At 36.3% G+C, this 19,752-nt stretch overlaps 1 protein-coding gene across 5 annotated transcripts in view; it reads right to left on the bottom strand.

Moving 5' to 3' along the window:
• Nucleotides 1-1,908: 1,908 nt before the first annotated feature.
• rasgrf2b (Ras protein-specific guanine nucleotide-releasing factor 2b) overlaps nt 1,909-19,752 on the bottom strand; it is a 140,739-nt gene continuing 122,895 nt past the window's right edge. For 4 of the 5 annotated variants that reach the window (XM_009301771.5, XM_068221184.2, XM_073950393.1 and 1 more), the window contains 9 exons: nt 14,164-14,276; nt 13,948-14,008; nt 9,679-9,782; nt 9,464-9,548; nt 6,945-7,142; nt 6,423-6,502; nt 6,206-6,323; nt 6,030-6,098; nt 1,909-3,614 (listed from right to left, as the gene is read on the bottom strand). In XM_009301771.5, the coding sequence (XP_009300046.1) occupies nt 3,522-3,614; nt 6,030-6,098; nt 6,206-6,323; nt 6,423-6,502; nt 6,945-7,142; nt 9,464-9,548; nt 9,679-9,782; nt 13,948-14,008; nt 14,164-14,276 (921 nt within the window). In that variant the 3' untranslated portion in view covers nt 1,909-3,521. The remainder of the gene's footprint in view (nt 3,615-6,029; nt 6,099-6,205; nt 6,324-6,422; nt 6,503-6,944; nt 7,143-9,463; nt 9,549-9,678; nt 9,783-13,947; nt 14,009-14,163; nt 14,277-19,752) is intronic. The other variant, NM_001128233.1, reaches the window with a different exon arrangement.

The raw sequence follows: 19,752 nt of genomic DNA, 5'->3' as shown, positions 1-19,752 counted from the left end.
ATGTCACACTTCACACTTCTCTAGTAATAAGACGCTGCAGGCAATGCCATTATGTAAATCTTTGAGTGAGCATTCTGAGGTTAAATGAAGAGCAATGAAGGAGAAGGGAGGGGGAGCACTGTATAGAGACCTGTCAATCAGACAGCTCATGTAAGGAGTAGGGTTGTCATGATACCGTTAATTCATGTCACGATAATATACCAGCTGAAGAACCAAGTAGAATTGAGATACTGTAATTTAATTTAATAACTCAAATCCGTGAAATAAAGAAAATTGTCAGAAATACTATATTTTGTATGTTATAATGGGCCTCTTTGAATTGAATAAATGATTCCCTTGCTATTAAAAAAGTATTTGCACATCACTTCACCTAAAATGTGTTTTTTTTGTTTTGTTTATGTTTTAGATAAACTGACTGATATTAAAAAATAGACACAAATTAGGTTTTATTAAGTGGTCGAAAATTCAGTTTTAATGTTTCCAGTATCCACTGTTTTTTTTTCTTTTCTTTTCATTCTTATCAGGTTAAGTAATTCAAAATTTAACTTTGTGAGTTGCTCTTTTTAGGAGATTGTCACAGTTGTCAAAGCGACTAAATCATATTGACAGGAGCAGAAATGAACTGATTCAGATTCAAAGAAAATTAAATGAAGTGATTCAGATTCTGAAGTGTCAGAAAACGTTCAAAAGAGGCTCCACAGACTATTCAAATAAAATGGTCTTTTGTTGCACAAATGGGTGAGCATTTTAACTTTTCAACATGCAACATTATGTGTTGGAGATAGACCGTTAATGACGATACTACCGTTTACAAACTACAGTGGCACCACCATTATTTTGGAGCTATAAAATCACGATACTACCATAGCACTATAAATAACTAGTAAATAGTCCATGCAACCCTGGAGCTCATCTAATGAGCTGGTTATCTGAATCAGGTGTGTTAAATAAGAGATTTAAGTACTAAAATTAAAATTTGAATAATTGAATAAATAAAACTGCACTTTTAAAAGTTTATGTTGTTTAGATAATTATTTAGTTTTATTATTATTTTTTTATACTACACCCACTGCTGTTGATTAACAGATGACAGAAGTCACGCTGGGACATTTAAGAGAATATTTCAAGAGTTCACACTGATCATTTATAATAAAGCTTGTTTGGCATGCTGTCCAGAGAGAGAGAGCATTGAGCTTATAAGAACCCCGAGCTCTGGGCTCCCTCCCATTAGCAGGACAAGAGGGGAGATTGAGCTTGGGTAGACCTTGATGAACTCCCCCTGAAAGCTAGAGTTAGCTATTCTGCTTACTAAGAGCTCATCTATAGGGCCATTTTGGTATAGTCAAATTACGTACAGTTGAAGTCAGAATTATTAGCCCCCTGAATTATTAGACCCCTGTTTATTTTTTCCCTCAATTTCTCTTTATTGAAGGGAAGATTTTTTCAACACATTTCTAATCATAATAGTTTTAATTACTAATTTTTAATAACTGATTTATTTTATCTTTGCCAGTAAATAATATTTGACTAGATATTTTTTAAAGACACTTCTGTACAGCTTAAAGTGACATTTAATAGCTTAACTAGGTTAATTAGGTTAACTAGGCAGGTTAGGGTTTTTTGGCAAGTTATTGTATAATGATGTTTTTTTCTTTGGACTATCAAAAAAAAAAAAAAAAAAAAAAAAAAAAATATATATATATATATATATATATATATATATATATATATATATATATATATATATATATATATATATATATATATATATATATATAGCTTAAAGGGGCTAATAATTTTGTCCCTAAAATGGTATATTAAAAAAAATAATAAATGCTTTTATTCTAGCCAAAATAAAACAAATAAGACTTTCTTTATATAAAAAATATAATCAGACATACTGTGAACATGTCTTTGCTCTGTTAATAATCATTTGGGAAATATTTGGAAAAAAATAAAGGGGGGGCTAATAATTCAGACTTCAACTGTATATCACATGTTTTTGGACAGTGGAAGCAAACCAGGGAACCAGGGGAAAACCCAGCTAACCGTTTACCTGTATGGGTGGCTTTCTCTTTGTTCCCAGTTTTTCTGGTAACTCGACATGTACGTTGGCGGACTTGAGAGGCAGAACAGAGTTAAGCGAGATAACAGGATTCGAGTCCGGTGAAGGAAAGAGTTCCAGAAAGCAGGTAAGACAAAAACAACAGCTAAAAAAATCAAATAAACAAGTAAATAACAGGGTGAAAATGTGGTAAAATCTGAAAATGTGGTAATAATTAGATGAGGGCTTTTGTTTTTCTTGACTGCTTGCCATTTTTCTAGACTCAGTTGGGTTTGGGGAAGTGGCTGGGCAGGCCATTTGGTGCTTTTGAAAACACTATTGGTTGGTTTTAGAGAAGGGGGTGGGATTTGCGAAAACAAAAACTGTAAAATGTAGCTCCTAGGACGTATTTGGCACTCTCCAGAAATCTACATAAGGACACATAATCAGAATGAGCCTTGGTTGTAAACTTCACTTAGTGAAAGTTTTACACTCCCTTGAAGTGCTTAAAGTTGATTGATGAAGATAGAAAATGATAATTTTTACAGATATTAAAAGCTTTTAAACTAATTTGGGATACAAACATTTCATGACCCGTTTAACAGAAGTTTAACGTTATAAAAAGAATCTTTAAATCTTGAAGTTTTAAAACTTGCATCTCATGTTTGTAACAGTAAGAATGACTCCTTGTATTTATTGACTTAAATTGTCTGAACATCTGAGTGTTCTGTCACACTTGCTACAGAGGCCAATAATATGCTAATATCACAACTTTCAAGCATTGCCGATACGTTGGTTTCATTTACGAGTGTCTGCAAAAGTGAGAAGGCACATAAAACAACTTTGAAATAGCTTCAGGGGGAAATTTACCAAATATAAATATAATCTACGTACAACTGTTTACTGTTTTTTTTAAAAGCTACTATACATTCTGGTTATTTAGAAGACTGTCAATCTGTTAAAATTTTCAGGTGGTATTTTGGTTCGATGCAGCCAGATGGAACAGCACGTGGAGTGTAAAGTTGAGGCAAAGCGCACAGCAAACCCACAGTCTAGTTCATGCACAAAGTCACTACCATTACCAATGAGGGGATGTGCCAGGGGCCACAGGCTCGAGGGGCCACAATACACTACATAAGATCTGGCTAACAGCTCTACTTCTGTACATGCTACATATCTTCACCCACTCTCCTCACAATTAAGACTTAATCCTTCAGCTAGACCCTGAAACTTACTTAAGACCCCTGACCTCCAACAGTGGCCTTCTTTCCCCATAAAAGTCACTCTTGAGGTGACATGGTGGTGGTGAGCACTGTTTAATACTCTTCTCCAAGCATGGACCCTCTATCCTTCCACACTTTCAAATGGACATTTTACCTCTCTCTTTCTAAAACGCGAGGTATGCGTCATGCCTTCGAAACATCCTAAGAGTGAGAAGCACATCTAGATGGAAGCTGCCAGGTACTGAGGTTGTTGTTCATGCAGGAAGCCTGGGTTCAATCTTGAGTGATAAATCATAAAGTGTGTCCTCATCCATAATCAAGGTCTTATCCAGAAGATACTGCGTGACCTAGGCACAAATAACAGAAGATTACTTTAAAACAGATTACATAATGCACTACAAATTAGGGGATAACAGGGATTCCACTGGGAATTTTTAGAATATCATGGAAGGTATATTCCAGACATTGAAAGTCCCAAATCGTAATATTTCATTTGTCATTGCATATCCCGGGTTTTTGTTTGTCACTTTAAATTTTAGTTTCCATTTATAAGTAAATTAAGTTTTCTATAAGATTTAAATGCATATTGCATGCCTGCCGTTATGATTAGTCTGTTTTTCCAGCTTAATTTTATTCCTTTTATGATTAATAAGTCAAAAGCAGTCTCCAGAATCAACATGTCAGGATAAAATACATTTTAGGAGCTTTGGGTTTAAAATTACCATTTAAAGGGTGTTAAAATATGTCAGAAACACTAAATGTAATACTTGGAAAACTACTAAAAAATCAATGGGAGAGCCACTTCCCAGCCACGTAAACACTGAATTTTAAAAATAAATGTGAGACAAATTATACATTGTTATTCTATACTAGTGGCTAGTAAAGTCCAGCAAAGTGATATTTAAGCTAAAACCAATTTAATATTATGCAAAGCACAACAGCAGCCTGTTTTTCTGCTCATTATAGGTCATGAAAAATGAGCTGTTTATTCAGTGAAATCGGGGAATCTGATATTTGGCTTAGAATGGGTAACCTGGAATAATTACATATTACATATGACATTTCATGAATAAAGATGACACATTTTAAAACAGTTCATTTTAGTCCCCGTAATTAAACTCACTTGATCAAACTAATTGAGTCCTTCAGGCTTGATTGAAGCCTACAGGTTAGTGTACTGAAGCAGGGTTGGATCTAAACTCTGCAGGTTCCAGCCCTCCTAGAACTTTGTTACCCCTGATCTAGAGTGTAAAAGCAAACCCAAGTGACAGCAGGGGAGGACCTAGTGATTTGAGGGCCCTAGGAAATTCCAGGTGTATTGAAAATCAAAACACTCTTTCTCAATAGATATCTGTTTTCTCTCTAGATTAAGTTTTTCTTTTGTAAATAAACTGAATGTAAAAATATATTTAAAGTGGAACTTATTTAATTTAAAATTAAATACAATATACTCACAAATAAAAAACAAGCTCACATACTATGTACAGCTTATTAGCCATACTTGTGATTTGTGATTAGATTTTAATATTTATATGTGCAGTATGGAAGGAACGTTCCACTATTCATGGGGCCTTCAGGTTTAGAAAACAAGTAATGACATTAACATCTTAATGCTTATAGACAGATTTTACAACATATGATAGAAAAACTATAAAATAGTTTTTGGATAATTAATATAAATATCTTTGACATTGGTCGGGGCCCCCTATTTTCCCGGGGCCCAAAGCAGTTGCTTACAGTACCTCGCTTATTGATTAGAACCGCCCCTGAGTGACAGTATTTACATTTAAAAAAAATTAAATTCATTTACAACATTTAATTAAAACATTTAATTTTTTGTAGCTCAGCAATAAAACAAACAAAAAAGTTTACGTCAAATTAGAAATGACGATCTCAGTGCTGAAGGCATTCACCCCAACCCTCTCCATCATTCATATTCTCCGCTCAGATAAGATGTTGGGCCAAATTAAAGCTTAAAATAGCCGCATTTCCGGGGCCTTATCGGGCCAAAGCAGGGCTTCCTCTGGGCCAATAATAAAGTATTAATTTATAAGTGACTTTTTTTTAGTACGTCCTCCTCTATGTTTTAATAACACATAATAACCTTTACACCATATTAAAGACACAGCAGCCAGTAAAAGTTGTGAATAATTTTTGTCAAGTTTAACAGTGTGTTTGTGAATGGTGTGCACATTTAGATGCCCATGTAAGAGACCAGGCAAAAGAGCGCTCGCTTGACAGCTCTGTTGATGCCACGAGCGGCTGGGTTTCTTTCTTTTAAAGATAATAGAAAATATGAATACAACAGAAAGACATAAAACTTTACAAATTACGTGTCCACTTATGTAATCAACAGTGTCATATCTAGATAAAATAGCCTAAGCTATACTGAAATCATTTAAAGAATTACAAATATTGGATATAAAAAATCATTAATTTTATAAAAAAAACATTAATTAAATTAACCATTATAAAACAAAAACAGCTACAGTAGCTATAACAATGTAGGTATATACAATACATAAATTAAACCATTTTAAGCCATTTTAAACTTACATTATACAAAGGCCTATGTGAAAAAGAGAATAGATTTTTTCAAAAACAATAAGCAATAAAGGAGTTTTGAAATATTTTTTATAAAGTATTTGGATACGATGATATTAATCAAATCAAATGGAAATTGAGCTTTATTGGGTGAGATGCAGCACGAATTGATGGAGAATGCCAAGAATAGATCTGAAAATGAATTATATATGTCATACCTTTGGTTGGTGCTCTATTCTGTAGGGAGTTTGCTGGAACTGTCGGATCTCTCGTATGATGTGAGAAATCTGCAGAAACCGTGTCAAGATTCATCAGTCTATCCACTTACGCAAAACATTAATTATTCACTTAATCCCAGTGGAAATGATCCAGGATATATGATATGATTTCTCACCATTCTCATCTTTGAGAAGTTAACTAGACCTTCCTCTGTGAAATTTGGAGTTCCCTCTTCGATAAACGCAAGGTCTGTCAAGTACATGCCCAGATATGGAACACAGGGTGGATTACAGCTGCATGAAGACAGAAACAAAAATCAAATATAAATCATATGTTTTCAAAGCCTCTATTGGAGAGAAGTAATTGAAACATGTAGCATTACAATAGCTCACTTTTTGAGAGTTTCCCTCAAGTTTTTAAATCTTCCCTCAGATGACACGGTCTTCTGAAGTTTGTCCATTAGTGCTTTAGTCTATTTGAAGAAACACAACAACGGCCAAAAGTTTTTGTATTACTACACTAAAATATAGTAGTCAACATTTAAAGTGGATCAAAAACGTTTTTTTTTTTTTTGTATTATTGTTCTAAGACAAAAATGGGTGTTGTTTAATAGTTTTATGACAACTTTGATGAAAGGTTCTGATCCACTTTAAATGTTGACTACTGTAATCCACTACTACAAAATAGCACCATTTAGTTTGTGCACTGTAAATAATGCTGCATTCCACATAAATTCCTCATGTTGTCCCAACACAAACTAATTGATGAAAAGAATTTAATCATTTTTACAAGTTTTTAATAAGTGGATTAAACATATATCAATTAAGCTGTGACAAAAAAATCTTTTTAAACTCATTTAAATAACAGTAAGTAGGACAAGCAACAAAAGTCATATTTTTGAGTGTATCTCTAACCTGTTTGCAGACTTTAGCCCATGTCTTCTTCAGCCTGTAGATGGCGCTGCGGTTCAGGGCAGATGTGATCTCCAAGACACCGTTATAATTGTTGAGACAACGGCAAATGTCAGCCACTGCGACCCATTTTTCAATAGAACCCGCTCTGGAGCCCACATCTGTATGGCTCATGATCTGAGAGGCCACCAGATTACTCATCTATACAGGAGAACACAGATACACCATACAGGCAACAGGGAATAGTTGTCACATGTTTACGCCAGTAGTTCTTAAAAAGTCCAAATCTGTATAACACGTGTTGGCTACAAAACAGCAGGTTATTTCCACTACTGGTTCAATTTTTTATTTTTTATTTTTTTGGTTATTGTTTACTAAGTTTTAACAGTAGGACAAACAAGAATTCAAGAGGTTTCTGTGTGGAGTTTGCATGTTCTTCCTGCCTTCGTGTGGGTTTCCTCCGGGTGCTCCGGTTACCCCCACAGTTCAAAGACATGCGGTACAGGTGAATTAGGTAGGCTAAATTGTCCGTAGTGTATGAGTGTGTGTGAATGTGTGTGTGGATGTTTCCCAGAGATGGGTTGCGGCTGGAAGGGTATCCGCTGCATAAAAACTTGCTGGATAAGTTGGCGGTTCATTCCGCTGTGGCGACCCCGGATTAATAAAGGGACTAAGCCGACAAGAAAATGAATGAATGACTAATATATATATTATATATATAATATATATATTAATTGTTATTATCATTATTAATAATTTACTAATTAATTTTTATATAATTTTACGGCATTTGATTTATATTTGATTATCACATTTTTTTTTTCTATTTAATTAAAATAGGCCTGCAAGTATACAAAATTAAGTAATGTCATTTAATATGAACTTTAAAGTAGAAACAAGCTGCAAAAATCAACGATACAAAATACATTTGCAATACTTCCTAAATTAGTGCTTTGTAATAAATACTTTAAATAGAGGTTTAACTTTAAAAAGGTTCTTCAGAAATTTAGCTGACCATAAATCCCTATGATATAATGTATTTAATTTCCATGCTTCTAATACCCAAAATAGCTTACTGTGGTCTTCTGAGTTAGAGAAGTTTAGCATCCTTCTTTTATTTATTTATTAGTATTTATTTTTTTTGCATTAGATATATTGTCTAATGAAAGTCAGGACCAATATTTAATTGCTCCATATTATTACTGTCATTTTCATAAAAGAGGCAAAGTAAACATTCATAAAAAAAAGTTTATTATTATTAAAAGCTTTCTAACTGGTTCAGTTACAGTTACTGTAAAGCATAACTGAGTTTATTTACTTGAGATAGATACTCCGCAACGATGGATATTTTGATAACTTCTTGTGTAGGTTATTTGATTTGTCCGAGCACTGTCTCGGTTATATTGTGTGATAAAAGGATTGTGAGGGGCGCGCACCAGTTTGAGTCCAGCTGTAACCGTTAAGCGGCCGAGACAGCGTTTCAGTCCATTCAGTATTCTTCTGCCTATCCCAGCTTCTGGTACTACATGTACAAGTGTATCAATGAATCTTGAAGTGTATCAAAGAATTTTTTTGTTCTACAACGAGCTTGGTTAGCCTCTACCTTTGCCTGCACGGTTCTCGCGATAGTGCCAAAATAAGGGACTGTCTTGGGAAAATTGGGACATCTGATGATCCGTGTGGGTGACTGAAACATGGTTATTCAATATGTGTTTTTGAACAGCAGTAAACCTAAAGGAACACTTCACATTATCGGCGAGAGAAAGCATAACGCAAAGAGGCGTTTCCCGTGTCACAGTGCAAATTAATTATTCAGCCAATCAAGGACCCCCTTCTTCCGAGGGCCCTGAGGCTGCAGCCACTTGAAGAGGGTATTTAGCATTGAAGCTTGTGTGACACTGAAATGTCGCTCAAAATTGTGCCGTTTTGTTGTCGCCAGTCACTGTGCAAATGAAGTAGAAAAAGAACTGTTCCTTCTATTCACTGCGAAAATTATTTGTTTTCTTTCTTTTTTTCTGCCATGTTTTCGAGGGTAAATCATCTCCTCTCCTTTACTGCAACCGCAAACAGACCAGCTAGCTAGCTCTGATCTAATTATATTATTTTTTTTTGTATTATATAACTTAATTTCATTTTCAAATTTACAACAATGCACGTGTGACATAAAAATAATAGCTACAAAAAATACTAGATGCAGCTTACTGGTGAGTGGCGCTAAAGTGAGCTATTTTTAGAACAGGCCTGCAGGCAACTCATGCTGGTGACCCCTGATTTAAAGTTGTATCAGTTATTGCTAAAATTCTACATGTGACAACTAACCCTGGTGTCTAATCCAACTAACTTTTTATAATTATGTATATAGTTAATTTGCTTCATATTTTTAAAGCAACATGTTTATTTGATATTTTTAAGTAAAATCCACTAATCGCTTTAATGGGTACCTAAGCAATGGGTGAACTCAACTTACCACCTTTTACAGTATAAGATAGCAGATGGAATAAAGTAGTTATATATGAACTCACGTCATTGAAGTGTTGACTTGTCTTCATGATGTATGGCGTTCTCTCTGTCTTATCTGTCTTCATCCATCCTTGGCCCAGGAACTCCCTACAGCAAGAACACAGTCAATGTATCTGCAGACAAAGCTTCTACTCTTTCGGACTTTCTGAAGCCCATTTTCCATGTGATCAATAAAAGTGAAGACAGATTTGCTCATGCATAATTCTGTTGTACTCACTCGTAGGGAATACTCCTGAACACGATGTGATCGAGGAGAGTGATTTGTTCTGCTATCTCCATTGCAGACAGAGACTCAAAACACTCGGCCTTTGGGCACTCAGCCTGAATTAGACAAAAAGACAAATTAACAGTTTTTAACAGCAATGGTAATGTAAGAATACACTACCTGACAAAAGCCTTGTCGTCGATCCCAGTTGTAAGAGCTACAAATAATAACTGATCATTTGAAAAAAGGTCAGAAGATTTTCCTGATGAATCATCTGTATCATGTACATTGTGCTGCCCATTACATTAAATACCACAGGAGAGGACAAATTCTTTAGCAGGATAGTGCTCCTTCTCATACTTCAGCCTCCACATCAAAGTTCCTTAAAGCAAAGAAGGTCAAGGTGCTCCAAGATTGGCAAACCCAGTCACCACACATGAACATTATTGAACATGTCTGGAGTAAGACGGAGGAGGAGGCTTTGAAGATGAATCCAAAGAATCTTGAGGAACTCTGGGAGTTCTGCAAGAATGCTTTCCCGATGGCTTTATTAATAAGTTATTTGAGTCATTGCAGAGATGTACGGGTCCTTCAAGAGTCATACACAATATTCATTCTTTTTCCACTTCACCATGACTTTATATTCTATACTGTACATTATTTATGGTAAGTGACAGGACTTTTGTCTAAGCAAAGTCAGACCTTACTGTCCTAATGTAATAATTCAAAATCAAGGCATGATCATATTTTATGTTGGCAAAATAAGCGTAATCTAGAGGTTTTCGCCTTTCATATAAGCCACTTCTGATACCAAATGATCAACTAGAAGTCAAGTTATTATTTGTTATTCATAAAACTTGGATAGGTGACAAGACTTTTGTCAGGTAGTGTAAAATAACTCATTGTGGTAATTTAAATTGTTGACATCTTAAGTTTTTTAAACAGTAAAATACAATAAAATTGCCAGCAACTTCACTAATAAAATAAACACACAATACAGTTGAAAGCAACATTATTAGCCCTCTAGTGAAATTTGTATTTTTATTTATTTAAAAAAATTTCCCAAGTGATGTTTAGAGCAAGAAAATTGAATAGTATTGGAAAATTATTGAGAAAGACATATTTGCTTTATTTTGATACATAAAACTGTCCATTTAAAATGTAAATAACTGTGTAACAGTGTGACACTCTATAATGACAATGTGCAAAATATCATGCTGATGCTGACTGGACAGCTAGTAATTACACATATTGTACACATCCTACCAAAACCAATAATTAAAATGCAAATAGCAATGAATGATGCTGGTTTTGTTTGACACAGAACGTTTTCTATTAGCACAGAAGCTGAGAATTTCAGGAAGAAGATGTGTTTGTCCAGGCAACATGTATTGCTAAGCAAAAAAACATGTAACACACACACACACACACACACACACACACACACACACACACACACACATACACACACATGAACGCACACACACACACACACACACACACGCACACACACACACACACACACACACACACACACACACACACACACACACACACACACACACACACACACACACACACACACACACACGTTTGTTTTTGTAAAAAGTGGGTACAGTACATAGGTTCCAATTCTTTATATACTGTTCAAACCGTATATTGTATTACCCTCACCCCACCCTACCCCTAAACCTAACCATCATAGGAGACTGTGTGCAGCTTTACTCTCCGATTAAACTCATCCTATGGAATTTAGAAGCTTTTTGAGAAATGAGGACTTAACCAATGTCCTCATATTTCACCTCCTTTTTGTAATACCTGTGTCATTAAACAGATTTGTGTCCTGATATGTCACAAACACACACACACTCACACACACACACACTAACACACACACAGAGCGAGAGAGAGAGAGAGAAAGAGAGAGAGACCAAGAGTACAGACCCAGTCCCGATAATGCATGCTGTGTTTGTAATTAGTGAGCCCAGTTTGCTGCTGCCAGTAGCACATTATATCATGAAGCTGTGTGTGTGTGTGTGTGTGTGTGTATGTGTCTATGAATACATTTATCTACAATCAATCTATAAACAATGATGCATGAGAACCATAAAAATCAGCTAATGTAACCATACATATTGTTAACTGTACTGTATTATATTAACAAACAAAAATAAAAATTAAATAACAGTTATTTTTCTACACCACAAGCTTATCTAAGAAAAGGAAATCCTCCAAAGCCATGCTTCTACAATTGAAACTCCCAGGATATCGCTAGCAGAGCTTTAAAATGTAACAGCATGAGCATTTCAACAATGCATGGATATTTCAGGCAGGAAACCCCTCTGAAAGCTTTTTTAGAGTGGGTTCTTTAGTGTTCTGGTGTTGCTGAGTAGTGTTTGCATGTGGAGGATGGCAACAGGCACTTCGTCTCACTGTTTGAAGTTGTAATTAGAGTCCCGCTGCTCAGAGATTTGCAGTTTGAACATGTAATTCAGTCCCTGAGCCTGATGCTGCCTCTGGAACTCCTCATGAGGAACAGCAAAATCTGTCTTCCCCTTGACATTAAAACCTGAGCATTTACTAAATTATTGCCCCTACCACAAATTAGACCTACTGGATTGTGTGCTTTTATCAAAGTAAAAATTTTTAAATCGTGTAACTGGACTGGTAAAGTTCTGGCTGAAGCAAAACATTTGTATCACATCAGGCACCGCAATGTGCTGAGTGTACATTACCTGACAAAAGTCTTGTCACCTATTTATGTTTTAGGAACAATAAATAATAACTTGAGTTCTAGTTGATCATTTGGTATCAGAAATGGCGTATATGAAAGGCAAATGCCTCTACATTACGTTTATTTTACCAAAATAAAATATGGTCATGCCTTGATTTTGAAATATTTAATTATCCAATTAAATATTTCAATAATTCAATTTGGTTCCTAGACTTCAGCTCTGCACAAGACGTTTGGCCATAGGAGAAATGGTCATGCCCAACTGAGCCTGGTTTCTCTCGAGGTTTTTTAATCCTTCACTTTCGCCAATTGGTGAAGTTTTTTCCTTGCCACTGTTGTCACTAGCTTGCATGGTTTGGGACTGGTGGAGCTGCGTATCGATGGATTTGCTCTTCGGTGTTTGAACTCTCAGCAGTGAATATTAAACCACACTAAACTGAACTATACCTTGACCTTCTATGTTTTTAGGAATTTTGATGTGGAGGCTGACGTATGAGAACGCGCACTATCCTGCTGAAGATTTGACCTCTCCCGAGGTTTTTTATTGTAATGGCCAGCACAAATGTCTTGATACCTCAGGCTGTTGATGTTGCCATCCACTCTGCAAACATCCCATACTGAATGTAACCCCAAACCATGACTTTTCCTTGACCAAACTTAACTGATTTCGATCAGAATCTTGGTTCCATGCAGGTTCCAAGAGGTCTTCTGAAGTTTTTGCGTTGATTGGGATGCAGTACAACAGACGATTCATGGGAAAAATCTACCTTCTGCCACTTTTCCAAATGAGCAACTAGAAGTTATTATTATTTGTTACTTGTTATTTGTAGAAGTTATTATTATTTGTTGCTCTTACAACTAAGATTGACGAGAAGACTTTTGTCAGCTAGTGTATGATAGGGCCCCAATGGGTTCAATCCCCTAAGAGCATGTACAGAACACTGGTAAATCATGTATTTTGTAAATTATGTAAATCAAGCTGTAGATCATGCTCCAGTGTTATTCCATTATGACAAAAAATACAAATAAATAAAATAAATAAATAAATATATATATATATATATATATATATATATATATATATATATATATATATATATATATATATATATATATATATATGTGTGTGTGTGTGTGTGTGTGTGTGTGTGTGTGTGTGTGTGTGTGTGTGTGTGTATAGAATAAATGCAGTTTTTAATTTTTTAAGAACCATTTTAGGGACAAAATTATTAGCCCATTTAAGCAGTATTTTGTTTCAATAGTCTACAGAACAAACCATCGTTATATAATAACGTCCCTAATTACCCTAACCTGCTTAGTTGACTTAATTAACCTAGTTAAGCCTTAATGTCACTTTAAGCTGTCTTGAAAAACATATAGTAAAACATTATTTACTGTCATCATGGCAAAGATAAAAAAAATCAGTTATTAGAAAATGTGCGTGGATATATATATATATATATATATATATATATATATATATATATATATATATATATATATATATATATATATATATATATATAAACACTATAAACCATTCTTACCATCTGAAGAATGTCTTCAATCTTCAGCTGTGCATCATCCTGGTCATCTTGAGAAAGGGCACTGGGGAAAAAAAACAATTTCCTCTTACCAGCTTTCAATGCTGCCCTTGCAAATTCAATCTCAAAAGAGATTTACATTAATATTCATAGACACAGTGGCCATCAAAAAGTGTCCATGTGTGAGATGTGTGCCCATGTGTGCGCACTTAAACCCACCTTAGTATGTTTGCTGTGGCTTTTCTCTCCTGAGGGAGAAGGTCTGGGTCTCTCAACACCTCTTCCAGCAGGCAGATCACACCCATCTTCAACTCTCCATTCATTTCAAAGTCCTGACAAACACCACACACATAAGTTCATGTTCCACAAACATCTGAGAACAAAGGCTAACTGGTAGACGTCATCTACCAACATTCACTACTTGATGAATCTAATGTAACTTCTATGAAAATCCAGAGAAGACGTTATGAGAGACCAATTCTACAGCCAGCAAAATGAATACAACATTTAAGTCTTTTAAGAGAACGTGGAATGTAATGGAATGTTAAAGGAAAGTTTCTTTATGATTAATATGATTAGGACATAATCATTTAAAAAAAGAACATGTCAAACATTATTTAGCCTTGACTTAATATATTTTATTTATAATATTTTATTAATATATAATCTTTATACATTTTACTGGACAAAAACAATAAAATACAGATGCTTACATTTGATTTATGCAGTGTGTAGTCTGGCATATAAAAGGTGTTGGTGGTGATTTAAATTGCTTATTCTTTATTAGCGCTCATCAAAACTGCACTAGCACAGCTCTACAGTTTCCCAGTGCACTAATCGCCATCTAACCCAGTCTTTCTTCTGTCTCTCTGTGCCTGCGAGCACTGCAGGTGGGTGGTTAATCTCTTGTGTCACAGTTAAAGCATTCTTCAGTTCTGGCTTCATAAAGCCCCGCATCTACAGTATTAAACAGTAAATGTTCTTCAGTTTTTCCTTCATTCACTTCACTCTTTCAATAATTTCGCCGTAGGGACCAATGTATTTAGCTTATTTGATGAATTATTGTTCATGCCAACACTTTTGTCAGATTTTGAGATGATAAATAATTCTTGATTATGATACATAAAAATGCAAAGAAGAAGGAATAGTTATTCAAAACAGTACTATAAATTAGTACATACAATTCTATGCAGCCTTTCAAATGCAAATGCAAAAACCACTTGAGTGTTTGTGATCTGTTTTTCTCAGAGTTTGAGTACTCTCATGTTCACCATTCTAGAAAGTAGTTAGCATAATGGCCAGCTCACTTGCTTATTGCGGTTAAGCAGTACTTTTTATGTGACCATTAGACAGTACAGTATGTGTCATAATGTACTCAATGAAATACATGACATATTAAATATTTTCTGTTAACATAACCTCCATGAAAAAAAACATATCAGTTTAGCTATTTATGATAATACCATGATATTTCTACACTTACTTGCACAATCTTGGATAGGCCAACCAATTTTCCTGTTAAAAAACACTAATCGTCTTAATCTTGTATAACTTGGCTTGGTCACACTTTATTTTAATGATCCGTTTATTGCAATAAGTTACATTACATCTACATGCCAACTAAATCTCATTGGATTATAAGTAGACTGTTAGGTTGGGGTTAGGATTGGGGTGTTGTTTAGGTTTAGTGTAAGTTTACTTGTACTTGCAAAGTTTCTTATAATCAGTTAAATGTCTGTTGAGGTAGTATCAACAAATATTAAGCATACAGTCTACTAATACTCAAATGGACTATCAAAATGAAGTGTTACCCTTTGCTTTTCCAGAAGGGGTCCTTAAATATATCAACTAAAAAGTATATCAATTAAATTAGTGGTACCAGAAAACAGCAGAACATTATGGTCCTGGAAACTGGTTATTTTAACATTTGTTCTGAAAATTCTATAAATATTGAGAGATAATAGAAACATGATAAAAGATGAGAGCAGTGAAACAGTAGATGAGCTCACAAAGAGCAGTTTCCCTGAATGAGTAAAGCAGTTATTTCAAGGTTGTGTTCCATCTGTGCATTTCTGGTTGTGGTGGTTTCCTGCCACCAAATGACGTTCGCTGTAAATTACCCTTCATACTGCCCTTGGTGGTAGAGAAGGCAGAGGGGTAATATGGATATCCTCCAGGTGAAAAAGTTGATTGCAGTGAATCTTTAGGCCCTATCATACACCCGGCGCAATGTGGCGCAAGACGCAGCGCAATTGCTATTTGCTACTCGGCGCAAGGGTCATTTTGAGGCATTGCGCCACACTGTTTAAATAGCAAATGTATTTGCGCTCAAATGTGCGCCTATAGGCGTTCTGGTCTAAAAAAGCAGGCGTGTTTTGGCTCGTTGCTATTTCGAGAAACTGTAAATAGTCTGTTCTTTAGACCAGAACAAAATCGGTCTATTGTCTGGCGCAAAGTGCGCCTGGCTTACACACTACACACAAGATGTAGAGCAATACGCAAATATCTTTACATATGAAAAAGATATAATATATTAAGGATATATATAGGATATAAATATAAATTATTAAAATATTACAAAAAATATTAATTTCTAGCCTACATGAATTAAAAAAACCACTGCCTTCATACTTTCTTCATCTCTGGAGACTTTTTCAGTTCATTCAATTTGCTTTTGTATTAACAGTATTATTTATTATATCCATATTTATATTTGTTTTATTAAAAACAATCTTAGATGTGTCCACCTGTCAGGTTTTAGACCATATGGGGCATGGCAGGTGTATTTGGAAAAAAACACAGAATTTTGAACACACTTCGTTTTCAATGTTCATTTATTCATTTGCTGGAAATTAGAATTGAATTTAGAAATAGTTTGGAAACAAATCTTTGCGCTTAACAAACAAAATGAATTATTTATAGGTTAACTGATGTTTGTGCGTAAAGGCTTCCCTATCCACGAGAGCAAAATCGAAAATGAACTTACTTTACGTCATGTAAATAGCAAATGCGCTCATGACACGACGCAGCTGGCTCTTAAAGGTAATGGAAGATAAGACTCTGATTGGTTTATTCTCAAAACACACCTATAACTTGTTAAGAAAATAAACTCAACCCTTTTAGACCATGTGCCATGGCGCAAAGCAGATTTTCCCGTCCCTAAATTAGCAAGTATGGATTCTGACACGCCCTGAAACTGTTTGCGATCTGCGCTTTGCGTTTTGCGCATGGACCGTCAAAATAGAGCCCTTTGTCTGCAAAGCACAGCTGTCTGGCAAAATCTTGCAAACCTCCCATTCAAGGTATGTTTTCTATGAATGCCAGAACTTACTGCTGTAGACTAGTCTGCCCCTGCCTTATATACCATGGGCACCTATGAGCGTTACCAAGTCCAGGTTTTAAAAAAGCTGCACAAGAGCATTTCTTCCTATGGACCTCTGCACAGCTACTGACTATGCTCTAAGGTAGCTGCATGATCCCTGGGCTGGACGATGACTACTAGTGGCCAGGGAACACCAACTCTGGCTAAACATTTTAGATAGTCAAAACCGAGGTGTGTCCACCTGCTGCTTCAACACAATTTCTGCCACCGCTGATGGAGACCTCTTACCATAAGAAGCATCAAGCACACAATGTCCTGTTGAGGAAGGATTTCCTAAATAGAGGACCGGGACTCGTCTACCATTTTGCTGATAACCCCACGATCAGTGTTACACACTACTTCAGTTAAGAGTAGTTTCCATAACTGTTCCATTCACAGGAGGCAAACTCTTGGATGTGTCTCATTAGGAAGGGTTTGCATTTATTGACTTAAAAGATGCAAACTTCAGCACAGACCATTCCTGAGATTTGTGCTGTGTGTCTAGCAGTACAAGGTTAAAACAGATGCATGAGGATGCAGTGTCACGTTCATGGACCCAGCCCTACCTGCATTGGCATATTAATTCCCTTGAATAACTGGAAATAAATCAAGCTCTAATTTCGGTTTTGGAGGAAGGAGTTAGGGGGTGTTTGTCAGGGAAGGCAACGTAGTTACATTAACCACCAGGGGGAGGACAAATAACCATCTGCCCTTCTGTAGTTACGAACTGTTCAAATCGCTGTATGCTTCACATACACAGCAATCTCAGTTGTGCAGCTGATGGATTCTCATGACAGCTTACACTCCAGGGAGAATAGAAACTCCACCCCAGGGGGTCTAGCTGTTTTTAAAATGTTTTGGCGAAGCCAAGGACTACATGTTTGCTTCCATCTAAAACTATACACACAGTTGTTTAACTTCCTGTCCGAGGAACTCACTGCACCGACAGACTGGCATGCAACAGGTCCTGGGATCTATACAAGTATGTGTTTCCCCAATGAGCCTTCTCGCACAAACCCAGAGCAAAGGGTGGAAGTATAAATAGCAGGTCTTGGTAGCTGTTAGTGCACTGAGCCACCCAGACCAGTTTTTCAGATCTCTCTCCTGCTGACAACCCTTCCCTTATGAATCTCCCCGAGGAACCTGCTTTCTCAGGAACGGAGAACAATCTGGCACTGGTCCATGAAACTTTCCTGTATTGGTCTTATACAAGATGCAAAAAAAATGACCTAGCCATTAGAGCCCCTCTACAAGTTGTGCCCTTACACTAAAGTGGAGTGTGTTGTGCTCCTCACCAAGATGTGTTGTTTTTTATTTCCTACAGGACAAGTTGGAGCAGGGGCAGAAGGTCTATATTTCTGCAGTCACTGCTCACTATGATGCAAGTAGAGGGTAGGACATTGAGACTGACCATCTTGTCAATAAGGTGTCAGGAGAATGAACCCTTCTCAGCCACCTCTCATGCTTACGGTGGTCCTGGTGGATCAGCAGAGAGATCCATTTAAACTTCATGACCTCAACTTTTTGTCACTAAAGATTAGAGGTGTGTACCTATACTGGTCTCACGGTTCGGTTTGGTTACCATGATCATGCCATCGATTCGGTTCAATTCGATATCTAGGTGCATCACGGTGCATTGATGATGCTTTCCATACACAGTGTTTTAATTTGGGGTGTGGCTATAACAAGCTTTCTGTATAAACACACAGACACACAGCACCACACACTCTCTCATTCAAACACATACACAAACATAGACAGCACCAAACAAACACACACACACATACACACACTTGCACGCGCCCTTGCTGGGAACGATGTTGTGAGACCACCCACTCCTGTTTAAATTACACCAGAGTTACCGACTGCTCCCGCGCTTTATTCAGAAATTTATTACCGTGCCACATGAAATATCATCGTGTCCCGCGACAATGCACAGGTACAGCCGCGGGAATGCAGACCTATATCCAGAAGTATTGTTGTAACAGCCGAGAGGAAAAGAGAGGGAAGGAAAAGTCACGCCAGCAGCCGAGAGGAAAAGTCACGCCAGCAGGTGAAATGGGCCACAGTGAGAGAGAGAGAAATGGAGCTCACTTTCATTCCCTCAATCGCAGAGAAGTAGGGGCTTCTGCTGTTAATGTCAGTGAAAGACTGCCCAAACCCACACAAATGCAGAGAAATTGTGCACAGATTCTGCATTTTTAAGTAGTTGGCGCCTGTTTTTTTGTAAATACCCGCGCTCGCCTCCCTCACAACAGAGCCCATATAGATAAACGTTGTCAGAACATAATAACTGGTTGTGATTATACTGAACCAATAACGAATTGTCCGTGTCTGCATCGCAGTGCACCGAAGAAACAATTAATTTTGACACCCCTACTAAAGACAGCGCTCCTGGTTTTCTTGGCTTTAAATCAAAAAGGTCTGGAATCTGAATGCTTTTTTTG

This window comes from Danio rerio, chromosome 5, assembly GCF_049306965.1.
Source record: "Danio rerio strain Tuebingen ecotype United States chromosome 5, GRCz12tu, whole genome shotgun sequence".
Lineage (NCBI taxonomy): Eukaryota > Metazoa > Chordata > Actinopteri > Cypriniformes > Danionidae > Danio > Danio rerio.
Note: the sequence above shows the minus strand (reverse complement) of the source record. Positions and strands in the feature narration are given on the sequence as shown.